At 35.3% G+C, this 14,126-nt stretch overlaps 1 protein-coding gene across 4 annotated transcripts in view; it reads left to right on the forward strand.

Annotated features, from left to right (window-relative positions):
• Positions 1 to 14,126, forward strand: part of TRIP11 (thyroid hormone receptor interactor 11) — a 64,042-nt gene that overhangs the window by 25,873 nt on the left and 24,043 nt on the right. For 2 of the 4 annotated variants that reach the window (XM_004434208.3, XM_014790500.2), the window contains exons 10-15: positions 573 to 785; positions 1,364 to 4,384; positions 7,146 to 7,286; positions 8,161 to 8,354; positions 12,249 to 12,412; positions 13,545 to 13,648. In XM_004434208.3, the coding sequence (XP_004434265.1) occupies positions 573 to 785; positions 1,364 to 4,384; positions 7,146 to 7,286; positions 8,161 to 8,354; positions 12,249 to 12,412; positions 13,545 to 13,648 (3,837 nt within the window). Of the gene's footprint in view, positions 1 to 572; positions 786 to 1,363; positions 4,385 to 7,145; positions 7,287 to 8,160; positions 8,355 to 12,248; positions 12,413 to 13,544; positions 13,649 to 14,126 lie in introns of those variants that run through there. The other 2 variants (XR_015556128.1, XM_087448038.1) reach the window with 2 other exon arrangements.

Genomic DNA, 14,126 nt, shown 5'->3' on the forward strand with positions numbered 1-14,126 from the left:
AAAAGGTTTCATGTTCTGACAGAAGCCAGTGATAAGAGTAATTCCTTTAATGAGGGAAAAGAAGCCTTTTATTTTTTAATTAGAGAGGACAAACTTTAGAGTAGAATGAGTGTTAATTTTTTACCTTTTTGTCTGTGGCTGTTGGTGACTGGATGTTAGGGAATAGAAGTGAAGAGAGTGGAAGACTTGGGGCATTTTGAAAAGTATAAGTACGGTGGGAGGGAAGGAGGAGACGGAAGGGAAGCAGCAGTGGGAGTGGGATTGGGAAGGCTCTCAACTGGGAAAGTTTACGTATAAAGAAGTTGGAGCTAGCAGGTGAACTTACCGTCGTTCCATCTTGTCTAGGGTTATAGAAATGTTTTGCTTGAAGTTGCAAATAAAATTGCACGTGAATGAAGGCTGTGGTTTATTGAATTTTATGTGTCATGGCTGAGGTGTTATTCAGTAGTGTTTCCAACACAGAGCATCTAAAAATAGAGTCCCAATTTTTGTTTATATATATGTTTTTCATCTTTTGGTGTCTCTTCTTCCAGTTGACAATATGTGGTGTTTTTTTCCCTTAATCTTTTAAGGAAGAACTTCAGATATCACTTGTAAAATTGAACAATGAATATGAAGTAATTAAAAGTACAGCTACAAGAAACATGGATTTGGATTCAGAGTTACATGATTTAAGACTTAATTTGGAGGCAAAGGAACGAGAACTCAATCAGAGTATTACTGAAAAGGAAATACTGATAGCTGAGTTAGAAGAACTGGACAAACAGAACCAAGAAGCTACAGAGGTAACACTACATTAAAGACAGCTTGGCAGTGCATTCTACTCAGTAGACTGAACACTGGATTAACAAGCAAAAGTGATTGGTGTGATTTAATTAATATTTTAGTTTGTTGATGCTCTAGTCATAGAAGTTGACAAACTTTTCCTGTAAAGTGTTAGATGGTAAATATCTTTTGCTTTGCAGGCCGTGTAGTCTCAGTTGCAACTGCTCAACTCTGCTGTTTTGATAAGTAAACAAATGATATGGCTCTGTTCTAATAAAACTTTATTTACAAAAACATGGCAGGCCGGATTTAGCCCATCGGCTGTAGTTTGTGGACTCCTGCTCCAGTGTTTGAGTTGAAAATAAACAACGTATCATTTACCTTCTTTGGTTTAAGATTCTAATCTCTAAAATGATAAAATAGATTTGCTGTAAGGTATTAGTAAATAATTTTGTTGGGATGAAAATTTTGTTTTAAGAAGGATTAGAAATATCTGAAGATTATTCTTCTATTATGTATAACATTTTATAAAATTTTCTTTAGGTACTAAAATGAGAGAATGTCTTGAAGTTACCATGCAAATTAATTTTTCTTTCAGCACATGATTTTGATAAAAGATCAGCTATCAAAACAACAAACTGAGGGAGATAGCGTCATCAGTAAACTGAAAAAAGATCTAAATGATGAAATAAAGAAATTTCATCAACTGGAAGATGATAAGATGAACATTACTAAAGAGTTCAATGTGCAGAAAGAAAAGTTAATTCAAAGTGAACTGGTCCTAAATGATTTGCGTTTAACTAACCAGAAGCTTGAGGATAAAGTAGAAGATTTAGTAGATCAGTTAAATAAATCCCAAGAAAATAATTTAAACATCCAGAAGGAGAACTTTGAACTTAAGGAACATATTAAACAAAAGGTGGAAGAGCTTTCTAGAGTTAGGGATGAGTTAACTCAGTCACATAATCAAGACTCTAAGAGTAATTTTAAGGATGACTTACTTAAAGAAAAGGAAGCTGAAGTGAGAAACTTAAAGCAAAATCTTTCAGAAATAGAGCAGCTCAATGAAAATTTTAAAAAAGTTGCTTTTGATCTCAAAATGGAAAACGAAAAGTTGATTTTAGCTTGTGAAGATGTAAGACATCAGTTGGAAGAATCTATTGCTGGGAACAATCAGATTTCTCTGCAAAAAAACACTATTGTGGAGGCTCTAAAAATGGAAAAAGGACAGTTAGAAGCAGAATTGTGTCGGGCTGAAAAGAGGCTGTTGGAAGAAGCAAACAAGTATGAGCAAACCATTGAAGAACTGTCAAATGCACGCAATTTGAGTACCTCTGCTTTACAGCTGGAACATGAGCATTTAATTAAACTCAGTCAAGAGAAAGACTTTGAAATAGCAGAACTCAAAAAGAGTATTGAGCAGATGGATACTGATCATAAAGAAACTAAGAAAATTTTGTCCTCTAGTTTAGAAGAGCGGAAGCAATTGATACAACTTACAAATGAGAAAGAAATTTTTATTGAAAAACTTAAAGAAAGAAGTTCAGAGCTTCAGGAGGAATTAGATAAATATACTCAGGCCTTAAGAAAAAATGAAATTTTAAAACAAGCCATAGAGGAAAAAGACAGAAGTCTTGGATCCATGAAAGAAGAAAACAATCATCTCAAAGAAGAACTGGAACGACTCAGAGAACAGCAGAGTCGAGCTGCACCTATGACTGAGCCTAAAACCCTTGATAGTATTATAGAGCTAGAGTCCGAGGTGTTGCAACTGAATACAATAAAGGACCATCTTGAAGAGGAGATAAAACAACATCAAAGGATAATTGAAGACCAAAACCAGAGTAAGATGCAGCTGCTTCAGTCTTTGCAGGAGCAGAAGAAGGAGATGGATGAAGTTAAATACCAGCATGAACAAATGAATGTCACACACACCCAACGCTTGGTAGAGAAAGATGAGGAAATTAAAAATTTGCAAAGAACAATTGAACAAATCAAAACCCAGTTACATGAAGAAAGACAGGACGTTCCAACCGAGAATACTGATATTTTCCAAGAAACAAAAGTTCAGAGCCTTAATATAGAAAACGGAAGCGAAAAGCATGATTTATCGAAAGCTGAAACTGAAAAATTAGTAAAAGGAATAAAAGAACGAGAATTAGAGATTAAACTTCTAAATGAAAAGAATATATCTTTAACTAAACAGATTGATCAGCTGTCCAAAGATGAAGTTGGTAAACTAACTCAGATTATCCAGCAGAAAGATCTGGAGATACAAGCTCTTCACGCTAGAATTTCTTCAGCTTCCTACACCCAGGATGTTGTTTACCTTCAACAGCAGCTGCAGGCCTATGCTATGGAAAGAGAACAAATGTTAGCTGTTTTGAGTGAGAAAACTAGGGAAAACAGCCATCTAAAAACAGAATATCACAAAATGATAGATATAGTTGCTGCCAAAGAAGCCGCTCTCATTAAGCTACAGGATGAAAATAAAAAATTGTCCTCTACATTTGAAAGTAGTGGCCAAGACATGTTCAGAGAAACCATTCAGAATTTATCACGTATCATTCGAGAAAAAGATATTGAAATAGATGCGTTAAGTCAGAAATGTCAGACCTTATTGACAGTTTTACAAACATCCAGCACTGGTAATGAGGTTGGAGGTGTTAACAGTAATCAGTTTGAGGAGCTGCTGCAGGAACGCGATAAATTAAAGCAACAAGTGAAGAAAATGGAGGAGTGGAAACAGCAGGTGATGACCACAGTGCAAAATATGCAGCACGAGTCAGCCCAGCTTCAGGAAGAACTTCATCAGCTTCAGGCACAAGTTTTGGTTGACAGTGATAACAATTCTAAATTACAAGTGGACTATACTGGCCTGATCCAAAGTTATGAGCAGAATGAAACCAAACTCAAAAATTTTGGGCAGGAATTAGCACAAGTTCAGCACAGCATAGGGCAGCTTTGCAATACCAAAGATCTTCTTTTAGGAAAACTTGATATTATTTCACCTCAGCTCTCTTCTGAATCATCGCTTACTTCCCAGTCAGCAGAGACTCTTAGAACAATCAAGCGTGACATATCGAGTGAGTCTTCTAAACAAGAGATAGAAGAGCTAAGAAAATCACTGCAGGAGAAAGATGAAACCATTAGAACTCTTCAGGAAAATAATCACAGATTGTCTGATTCGATTGCTGCCACCTCAGAGCTAGGAAGAAAAGAACATGAACAAACTGATTCAGAAATTAAGCAGCTAAAGGAGAAACAAGATATTTTACAAAAGTCACTTAAGGAAAAAGACCTCTTAATCAAAGCCAAAAGTGATCAGTTACTTTCTTTAAATGAAAATTTCACTAACAAGGTGAATGAAAATGAACTTTTGAGGCAGGCGGTCACAAACCTGAAGGAGAGAACATTAATTTTAGAAATGGAAATTTGTAAACTAAAAGGAGAAAATGAAAAAATAGTAGAAACATCCAGGGAAAAGGAAACAAATTATCAAGCATTACAGGAGACTAATATGAAGTTTTCTATGATGCTTCGAGAAAAAGAGTTTGAATGCCATTCAATGAAGGAGAAAGCTCTTGCTTTTGAGCAACTACTAAAAGAAAAAGAGCAGGTAAGTTCTGGATGGAGTTTTATAGAGGGAAGTTGGGGTGGAGGAGGTTTTTTAGTGTGTTGCTTTATTGATGTTATCTTTGAAGAAGCATATGAATTTGTTTGTTTAAAAATATTTATTTCAAGGTATTGTGATTCATTCTAAATAAATTTTCCTCAGAGGCATCTGGAAGTTTCTCCCCCAAATTACTAGATATTTCCAAATATTTTTGTTACCAGGTTAATTTTTTACAGCTTCTTAAGTAGAAAAAAAGTTTAGTAACCATATTTTTCTTTAGAAAATATAAATGTGTTACGAGAGAGTTTTGAAGTTACTGCAGTTTAACCAAATTTTAGGCATAGTTCAGTAGCTGGTAGTAATGGTTAACATTTTAGAGGTTCTTATATGTAGAGGGAAGCTCTGTGAAATATATACTACATCTTTGATGATGATCCGCAGTAAGAAATAGATTTTACATTGTGACACATTAAGCACTTGTGTGCTTGTATGTCTGTGTGTGTGTGTGTGTGTGAAACTGAAACAAAAAGTTCAGGAATCAGAAATTACTGTTTCTACATGTGATACTCTATTAAAAAAGTGCTGGATGACCCATTCAGTTGATTTTTATGAATCAGTTAGTCACAGCCTGGTGTTTGAAAAGTGTTAGCCACGAGTAGTGCTTTTCACAGGGTAGGCTCAGTAAATATTCTAACCCCAGTTCTGTCACTGGTGTGACTTTCGGTGTGTTTTGACCTTATTGGTTTGTTTATTCAACCATAAAATGGAGGGTTGTAGCAGTAAGTGTCAGTAGTTTTTGATATATTGAAATTTTTACATGCAGTTGATTTTAGATTTTAGTAAGAATATATTGAAGACCTAGTACATCATACGATGATAGATGCTGTGTAGGACTTTTTTCTTTGTGCCTTTTTACTCTGATTTGTATACTTTTAGCAGTATAAATTTGGAAAAGAAATGAGGCAGAATAATGGAATATTCAACAAGTGCTTCTTGAGCATTTACGTGCTGCCAGGCACAAGGTACAAGATGACTTAACTTCTTTTGCCAATTAAGTTCTCTCTTAGAGTCTTAGATTAAAGTTTGGGAATGGTTGATGTAGTTTTCATTCGATAGGAAAAGTCTTATCTCCTTTTCCCCTTCTTTGCCATCTGATTAAGTACGTACACTGAGAGTGTTGAGATGTTCTCCTCCTTTCAGATATAGCTTCTAAGCTTCTTCTTTACCAGTCTATAATTGGTATTAGGACTCTTAGGGGAAGAAGCTTTCTGTTGCGCACTAACCAGAATTGGCTGTAGTGTCTTTGGACTGTAAGAGTATAATAGAGGAATGTAGAACAATCAAGTATTCTTTTTCATATATTTTTTCCTTTTGTAGTTTTAGTGTCTTGTACAATTTATTCTATTTCTTTGACATGTATGGATCTAAAGTAGGCAGATTTAATTAAGGCTCATCTACCTTTCAGGAGGCTTCCTTAAGTTGTCATACTTCAGTATTGTATTATTTGAGAGTAATTAGTGTAAACTAATTAATTTCTTCCAATACTCCATATAACTGAAGGGTACCTTTATTATATTTTGAATATAATAAATAACATCTCTTTTTTTAGGAAGAAAGAGATGTTCTCAACAGGAGATCTTTAACTCTGTTTAATCTTCAAGCATTTGTTCTTTTTCTGTAATATGAAAACATTTTTAACTGAAAAACTGTTTGGAAAATACTGGCCTCACTATTCAGGAGAGGGTGTTGAGATGAAAGGAACAGGTGGTTTTATGTCTTGGTTGTGATGATTTGTCCTAGGGGACACAGTGTATATTCTTAAAGAAATGGAATGTTTACATGAAAATTTAGAATAATACTGAACCATAGATTCACGTGGTATACATATTTAAAACAGAAAAGAATTGGCTGTAAATAGCCGGACACATTTTTGTGCTTTTTAGAATTCTGGCTATCATCTTAAATTTATGGCCCTACTTTTGCAATGAAGAGTTATCTTTGTTCTGCTGTCGTTAATATATTGTACTTGTGTGGAATACGTTCAGGAATAAATTTTCACAGCCGTCTAGCAAGATATCATTCCGGAGTTGCTTTCGTTAAATTGTTGCCAAAATGTTCTTTTAAAATAGGCTATGCATATGAATTGACTTCCCTTTCTCTCCTCTGCCAGCAGCTTGATCTAATAACAATTGCGTATGCTGATGAATGGGCGCACACACACACACACACACACACACTCACTCACACTTTTCTGGGTGATTTTGGGGTTTGTGAACACTGTTGTGTAGGGTAAATTTGAAGAGATTGTGTCTTTTCAGTTCTTTTAAAAACATTTCTAATAAGCTTTTTCTTTAAGAATAGTTTTAGATTATTAGAAAAGTTACAAAGATAATAGAGAGTTCCCATATACCCACACCCAGTTTCCTTTATTTTTAACATCTTACTTTACTATGGTACATTTGTAACAACTAATGAACCAATATTGATACATTGCTATTAACTAAAGTTCATACTTTATTTGAATTTCCTTAATTTTTTTTGCCAAATATCTTTTTCCTATTCCAAGATGCCATCTAGGATACCTCATTATGTTTAGTCATCATGTGTCCTTTGGCTCCTTTAGACTTTGACAGTTTCTCAGACTTTCCTTGTGTTTTTGATGACTTTGACATGGTTGACTATATTTTTAAATTAATTATGTAATGAAGAAATGTCTTTTTTAAATGTATTTTTCTTTAAAGCTAAAGTTATTTTTTTCCAAAAGGGCAAGACTGGGGAGTTAAATCAACTTTTAAATGCAGTTAAGTCAATGCAGGAGAAGACAGTTATGTTCCAACAGGAGAGAGACCAAGTTATGTTGGCCCTAAAACAGAAACAAATGGAAAACACTGCTGTACAGAATGAGGTATACTTTCACTTTAAAGAAACAGTGATTCAAACACTGAGTTTAATATCTATTAAGTAAGAAAACTGTACAGATTATCAGTTAAAATGAATTTCTCTCTTAGGTGATTTTTTTCTTAGTCTTCCTCTGATGTGCTATAGTAGAATTTTGATCTCCCAGAGTGTGTTTTATTTGTTTTCAAATGTGAAAGCTATGATCTAATCATTATGTTGTATACCCGAAACTAAATTATACCTCAGTTTTTTTAAAAAAAGAATGAGGGGCCAGCCCAGTGGCATAGTGGTTAAGTTCACGCGCTCCACTTCGGTGGCCCGGGGTTTGCGGGTTTGGATCCCTGGTGCGGACCTACACACCTCTCATCAAGCCATGCTGTGGCGGCATCCCACGTAGAAAATAGAGGAAGATTAGCACAGATGTTAGCTCAGGGCCAATCTTCCTCAAGCAAGAGGAGGAGGATTGGCAACAGATGTTAGCTCAGGGCCAATCCTTCTCACCAAAAAAATAAAAGAAAAGAAAAAAAGAAAAGTGAAAACCATGGCACGTCTTGGATATAAGAAAAATTTCCCACCCATGAAGTATGAAAAAAATGAGATTTACTGAAAAAGTGATGTCACAAAAAGCCTAGTTCTTTGTATAATTCCATTTTCCATTAAAGGCACAGGAATGAGATCTTACAAAGTAAACCTTCCAAATGAACATTCAAGATGATTTCAGGAGCCTTTTTTCCTAGAATAAATACATCTTGCAGTATGAGAAATTAGTATACAATTAATACACTTCAATAATGGGAAAAAGATTTGATAACAAAGTGACCTGTAGCGGGGGAAAAGGGAGCATTTTATAGAAGAAAAATAAAGAAATGTCCTCTGCCTAGGTTCAACATTTACGTGAGAAAGAATCACGGTTAAACCAGGAGCTAGAAAGATTGCGTAACCATCTCTTAGAGTCAGAAGATTCTTATACACGGGAAGCTTTGGCTGCAGAAGATAGAGAGGCTAAACTAAGAAAAAAAGTCACACTATTGGAGGAAAAGCTAGTTTCATCCTCTAATGCAATGGAAAATGCAAGGTAACTTTTTCATTTTTTTAGCCTCAATATTAACTGAATGCTTCTTGGGTGTCAGACTCAGGCATTTTTCATGTTACCTCATTTTATTTTCACAAAATCCATTTTCTCCATTTTACAGACTAAGAAGCTGAGGGTAAAGAGGTTTAGTAACCTTCTCAAGGTCAGGCACACAGTGCGTGTGTGGGTTTCACACTTGGGTCTGTAACTCGTAACCAGATCTGGTATTCAAACCGAGGTTCTTCTGCATCTTCACCATTACCCTAGATCATTGCTTCTCATCATTTTAGGAGTTTAGACTTAAATTCTGACTGGTTTAATTAGCTTTGTCAGGCTCCCGAAGAACTAATTTAGTTTAATTTATGTGGTTTTATTTATTTTTTTATTTTTTATTTTTTTGGTGAGGAAGATCAGCCCTGTGCTAACATCTGCCAATCCTCCTCTTTTTTTGCTGAGGAAGACTGGCCCTGGGCTAACATCCATGCCCATCTTCCTCCACTTTATATGGGATGCTGCCACAGCATGGCTTGCCCAGCGGTGCGTTGGTGTGCGCCTGGGATCCGAACCGGCGAACCCCGGGCCGCCGCAGCGGAGCGCACGCACTTAATCGCTTGCGCCACTGGGCCGGCCCCTATGTGGTTTTATTTTTAATCAACTGCTGTAAGGCTGAACAAGGTTTGGATATTAGAAGGGAGAGAGTAAATGAAGTAGCAGGGTGAAGTAGGTCACTATGAATTACCTCTTGCTTTATTAGAACTTTTGAGTGACCGGGTCCCTGCTTATATATCTTTAAATTTTATTTCTCTCAATAAAATGTTTTTTCTTATTTTTTTTCCTTTTTACAAAAACATTTTATTTTTCACTTCAGGAAAATCACATAAACCAAAAAGAACATAAAGCCACAGTCTCACCTATCCAGAGATAATCTTTTTTTGTGCCTTATTATGCTTCTACATATGTGTGTATATATTATATATGTATTTTTTAAAGCAAAATTGAGATCATACTACTCATACTGTTTTGTAACTTCTATCATTTAATAATATGAGTATCAGTACACATTAAGCCGTATGTTTCTGCAGTATCATTTTATGGCTATGTAGTATATATACCATTATTTGGATTTCCCATAATTTCTTTAATCCAGTCATTTATTATTAGACATTTAGATTGTTTCAGCTTTTCAAAATACTAAGAGTGTTGTTATGATATCACAAGATAGGTATTTTTGTGTTGATGACAGATTATTTCCTTAGCTTAAATTTTGAGAAATAGAAGTTCTAGTTCAAAGGGCATTTTAAAAACTTTTTAAATGTACTGCCAAATAATCTTCCAGAAAAATCATGTCCATTTATATTGCCACTAGTGGTATATGCATCTTTTTATTTATCTTTTTACTATGTATGATGCTGAGAGAGCTATAAGGAGATAGTAAGTATTATATCTGTCTGCAAAGAAATTATAGGCCAGTAGAGACAACACTTCTGAGGGTGAACTCCTCCCCTACTTTGTAGGGTATATTATTGTACCTTCAGACTCAGAAGGAAAACTTGTTTAAAATGAGAATTAAGACAATGAGTGATCATTTGTGTATGTGTTTCACTCTGGCGGAAATGCCAAAACATCCTCAGGCTATAAAATTGATAATTTCTCCGTTCAATTTTCAGGCCCTTAAATAAGTTTCTCATCTCTGCCTCCTTTCATCTACCCTTCATAATTGCCAGAATAACCTTCGTTAAGTAGAGCTGTGATCTCGTTACTTCTCTTTCAGAACCAGGGTAGACTCTCATGATTTGGTCCCAGGCTGTCTACCACCTTAACCTTATCGCTCACTATCATCTACATCCAGCCAAACTGTATCACTCAGTTCTTCAGATAGAGCTACTATTTTCCTATTTCTTTTCTTCTACTTTTTCATTTCATCTTTTTTCTTCTACCTGAATAGTAGACCTGATCCCTAACAGTTTTTCTATTAATCTTGCCTTCAAACAGCATTTTCTTCATAAAGAATGCTTTATTTAGCACCCCACTCCTCAAATTCAAAACCAAACCCTGGTGTATGTTTTCCCTTTGAACCTGCGTAATACTTTGTTTGAGTCTTTGATAGGGCACTTATATTTTACTTTAGAGTACAGGTAATTGTTGACTTGTCTTACACTTTCTCCCACCCAATGAAATGTAAGGTCACTGGGGGTAGGAATGATGCCATTTATTTCGTACCCTTCCCACAGCATATATTCTTACACGTAGTTTTATAGATGTTCAGTAAATATTTGTTGTATTAGTAGCTCTAATCTACAAACCAGATTATGGTGTTTCGAGCCCTTGCTTAACAATAGTAACACCTGGTATTTATTAACTTTTTGAGTGATATCACAGCTTGTTTCATCCTTACAGTCACCCTTTGAGTGATTTGCTAACCAGCAAAGTCATTCGACTTTGGCTTCATCCAGCCACAGTTTGGCTGGATGTAGATGATAGTGAGAGATAAGGTTAAGGTGGTAGACAGCCTGGGACCGAATCATGAGAGTCTACCCTGGTTCTGAAAGAGAAGTAACGAGATCACAGCTCTACTTAACGAAGGTTATTCTGGCAATTATGAAAGGTAAATGAAAGGGAGCAGAGACGAGAAACTTATTTAAGGGCCTGAAAATTGAACGGAGAGATTATCAATTTTATAGCCTGAGGATGTTTTGGCATTTCTGCCAGAGTGAAACACATACACAGATGGTCACTCATTGTTTTAACTCTCATTTTAAACAAGTTTTCCTTCTGAGTCTGAAGGAAAACTTCCAGGGACAGTTGAGGGCAGAGCTGTCTTCTGATTATCCATTTACTACTCTTTCCACAAGAGGGTGCTTTTGGGTAAAGTTTCTTCAAAGTGAGCTGCTCTTAATGGGCTTTAATGGGTTGCTCTTGAATAAGAATTTAACTGGACAGGAAAAACCCAGGAAAGGCTATTGCAGTATTTTGTATGTAATAATTATACATTAAGGAAGTACATCAATGACATAAGCCTGGATAGGTGCTATAAAATCTCTTAGGGATCTCTGATTTATTGTTTGGAGCAGGTGTAGAGGTTATTGTATTGAATGTAAGCAGAAAGAAAGAGGATAGCAAAAGGTAATTAACTAGTAATCAGAGCAGTTAATCAGTGGGATAGCCTTTGGAAAGTTGTTAGTTCACCATGATTGCAAGTGCCAAAAGCAGGGAGATGTCATAGAATCCACTGCTGTTGGGTTGGAAGCTGGAAAAAATGACTTTCAAGGTCCCTTACAACAATTTTATGATAAATTACATCTTGGAGGTTTAGTCTGGAAACGTGGAAGTTGCAGGCTATTTGTAAATTTTTCTTATGCTGATATTTCTTGTTTAGCCCAATTTTGTCTTTAAATGACTGCCATTTGTTCAAAGTCACTTTCACAGGAAGGATGATTGAATTAACAGAAACAGGGAGAACAAAGATTAGAGCGACTCTGGAAGTTCTTTGAAATCTAACTTGAATTTAACGCAATAAAATGTAGGGGAGGTCAAATTCATAGAAACAGAATGTAGAATGGAGGTTGCTGGGACAGGGGAGTTAGTGTTTAATGGGTGTGGAGTTTTGGTTTGGGAAGATGAAAAATGTTCTGGAGATGGATGGTGGTGATCACAATAATGTGAATGTACTAATGCCACTGAACCGTACACTTAAAAATGGTTAAAATGGTTAATGTTATGTATATTTTACCATAATAAAAAAAACAACATAGGGAAGAGGTTTCATCTTGTTAACGCATTTAAATACTTTGAAATCTAAGTTGCATTTAATGCAATAGAATGTGGGGACGATGTTTCATCTTGTTAAAGTATCTAAATAGGTGAAAACAGTTTGACTTTTATTCTTTTTGTTTGAAGCCATCAAGCCAGTTTGCAGGTAGAGTCGTTGCAGGAACAGTTGAACGTAGTCTCCAAGCAAAGGGATGAAGCTGCCCTGCAGCTTTCTGTCTCTCGGGAACAGGTAAAGCAGTATGCTCTGTCACTCTCCAACCTGCAGATGGTCCTAGAGCATTTCCAACAAGGTAAGTTGTATGGGCAGTCTTTGAATGAAGAAAAATTGTTTTTTTTATTGGAAATTTGGGCTTATTGGAGTGCTATTTTAGACTAGGCATGAGGAAACCTTTGAAAGGTTATCCACTTTTAGGGGGAAAAGGTAAGTAGCCATCAACAAGTTAATTCAGACTCCTTTAACAATTAAGACTAGAGAACATAAACTGTATACAGTAATCATCAAAAATTTGTTTTAGTGTTGTATTATGACCAGTTAAGGTGAGAGTTGGGGAGTATAAGAGTGACATGGAAAGGATGATCATGTGATAAAGAGAGGATACAAAGGAAGAGAGAGGCACCCACGTAGCAAAGTTGGTTAGGTTTTGAGATATTGGTTGGAGGTAGAACCCAGTTCAAAGAGTTAATCATCAGTAATTACTGTCCTTTGAAATATTAATTAACTTGTTCCTAGCTATTCATCTATACTTTGAGGTAACTACATTTTCTAGTCCTGGTGGAAAATACTTTTCTGGAGGCACAGTAACAGTGACCAGAGCAGTTTTACCCTGATAACTGAATACACTTTTTCACATCTACCTCCTATCCTCAGATATATCGCCTTTAGATCATTCACCCATCCATTCATTTAGTCATACATTCAGTAATTATTGGTAGTGAATTAACTGCTAGTTGGAGGCGGGTGATTAGGGGGTATGAGGCTAATGATGTAACAGGGGTTATAGTTTCGTGCCTAAGCAAAACTTTAAATTTGTGCATGTGTAGACCTTCAGGGTTACTCATATGATTGAAATCTTGAATTTTAAGTATAAGAATTCTCTAGGTCTACTCTATATACTACTAAAAGGGACATGTGCACAAAGTATATGGTACGAGGCTATGGAGAAAGCTTGCCAAAGAGGAAATATTTGAGTGGAGTTGTGAAGGTAGGGAAGAGTTTGCAAGATAGAGAAGATGGGGAAGGATTTAGGAAGAGGAAATTGATCTCATTACTTTAATTCCAATTACCATTATCACTAAGGCATTATAATTTTCTTGTTAAGATATATGAACTGGTTTTGTTGAATTATTAAAATCTCAAATGGTTTAAAATTCTAATTTTATCACACTATTGCAAAATACTAATATAACTTTTTTCTTCTTTAGAGGAAAAAGCTATGTATTCTACTGAACTAGAAAAGCACAAACAGCTTATAGCTGAATGGAAGAAAAAGGCAGAAAATCTGGAAGGAAAATTGGTGTCATTACAGGTTGGTCAAAAAAATTTTCTCTTATAAATTTTATTATTTATGAAACGATTACTTGTAGAATCTTTGTCTTGGAAATAATCTTCTAAACAATCAATTTAGTGGATATTGTTTGAGTGGCTACTCTGTACCTTATGATAGGGCATAATAAGACACTCAGGATTTCCCTCATCTGACTTATAGTTTAAAGTAGTCACAGCAAATATGAGGTGATAGTACATTTTAATTTTTTAGCACATTTAATTTAGCACATTTAGAGATCACTGAAAAAATATTGATCTACAATTTTAACTTTTATAATTTTCTCTTTTCAACAAAATATACTGGGCACTTTATTTCATACTTTATTTCACATTTCAATGTATATTATCACATTAAATCTTTTTCTTTTTTTTTTTATCATACTATTACAGTTTAATGTATGAAATCTGAATTATGTCAGGGATATATACATATTTAGACCAATTTCTTAGGTCAAAGT

The sequence above is a fragment of the Ceratotherium simum genome, chromosome 24, assembly GCF_057802395.1.
Source record: "Ceratotherium simum simum isolate JZ-2026a chromosome 24, ASM5780239v1, whole genome shotgun sequence".
NCBI lineage: Eukaryota > Metazoa > Chordata > Mammalia > Perissodactyla > Rhinocerotidae > Ceratotherium > Ceratotherium simum.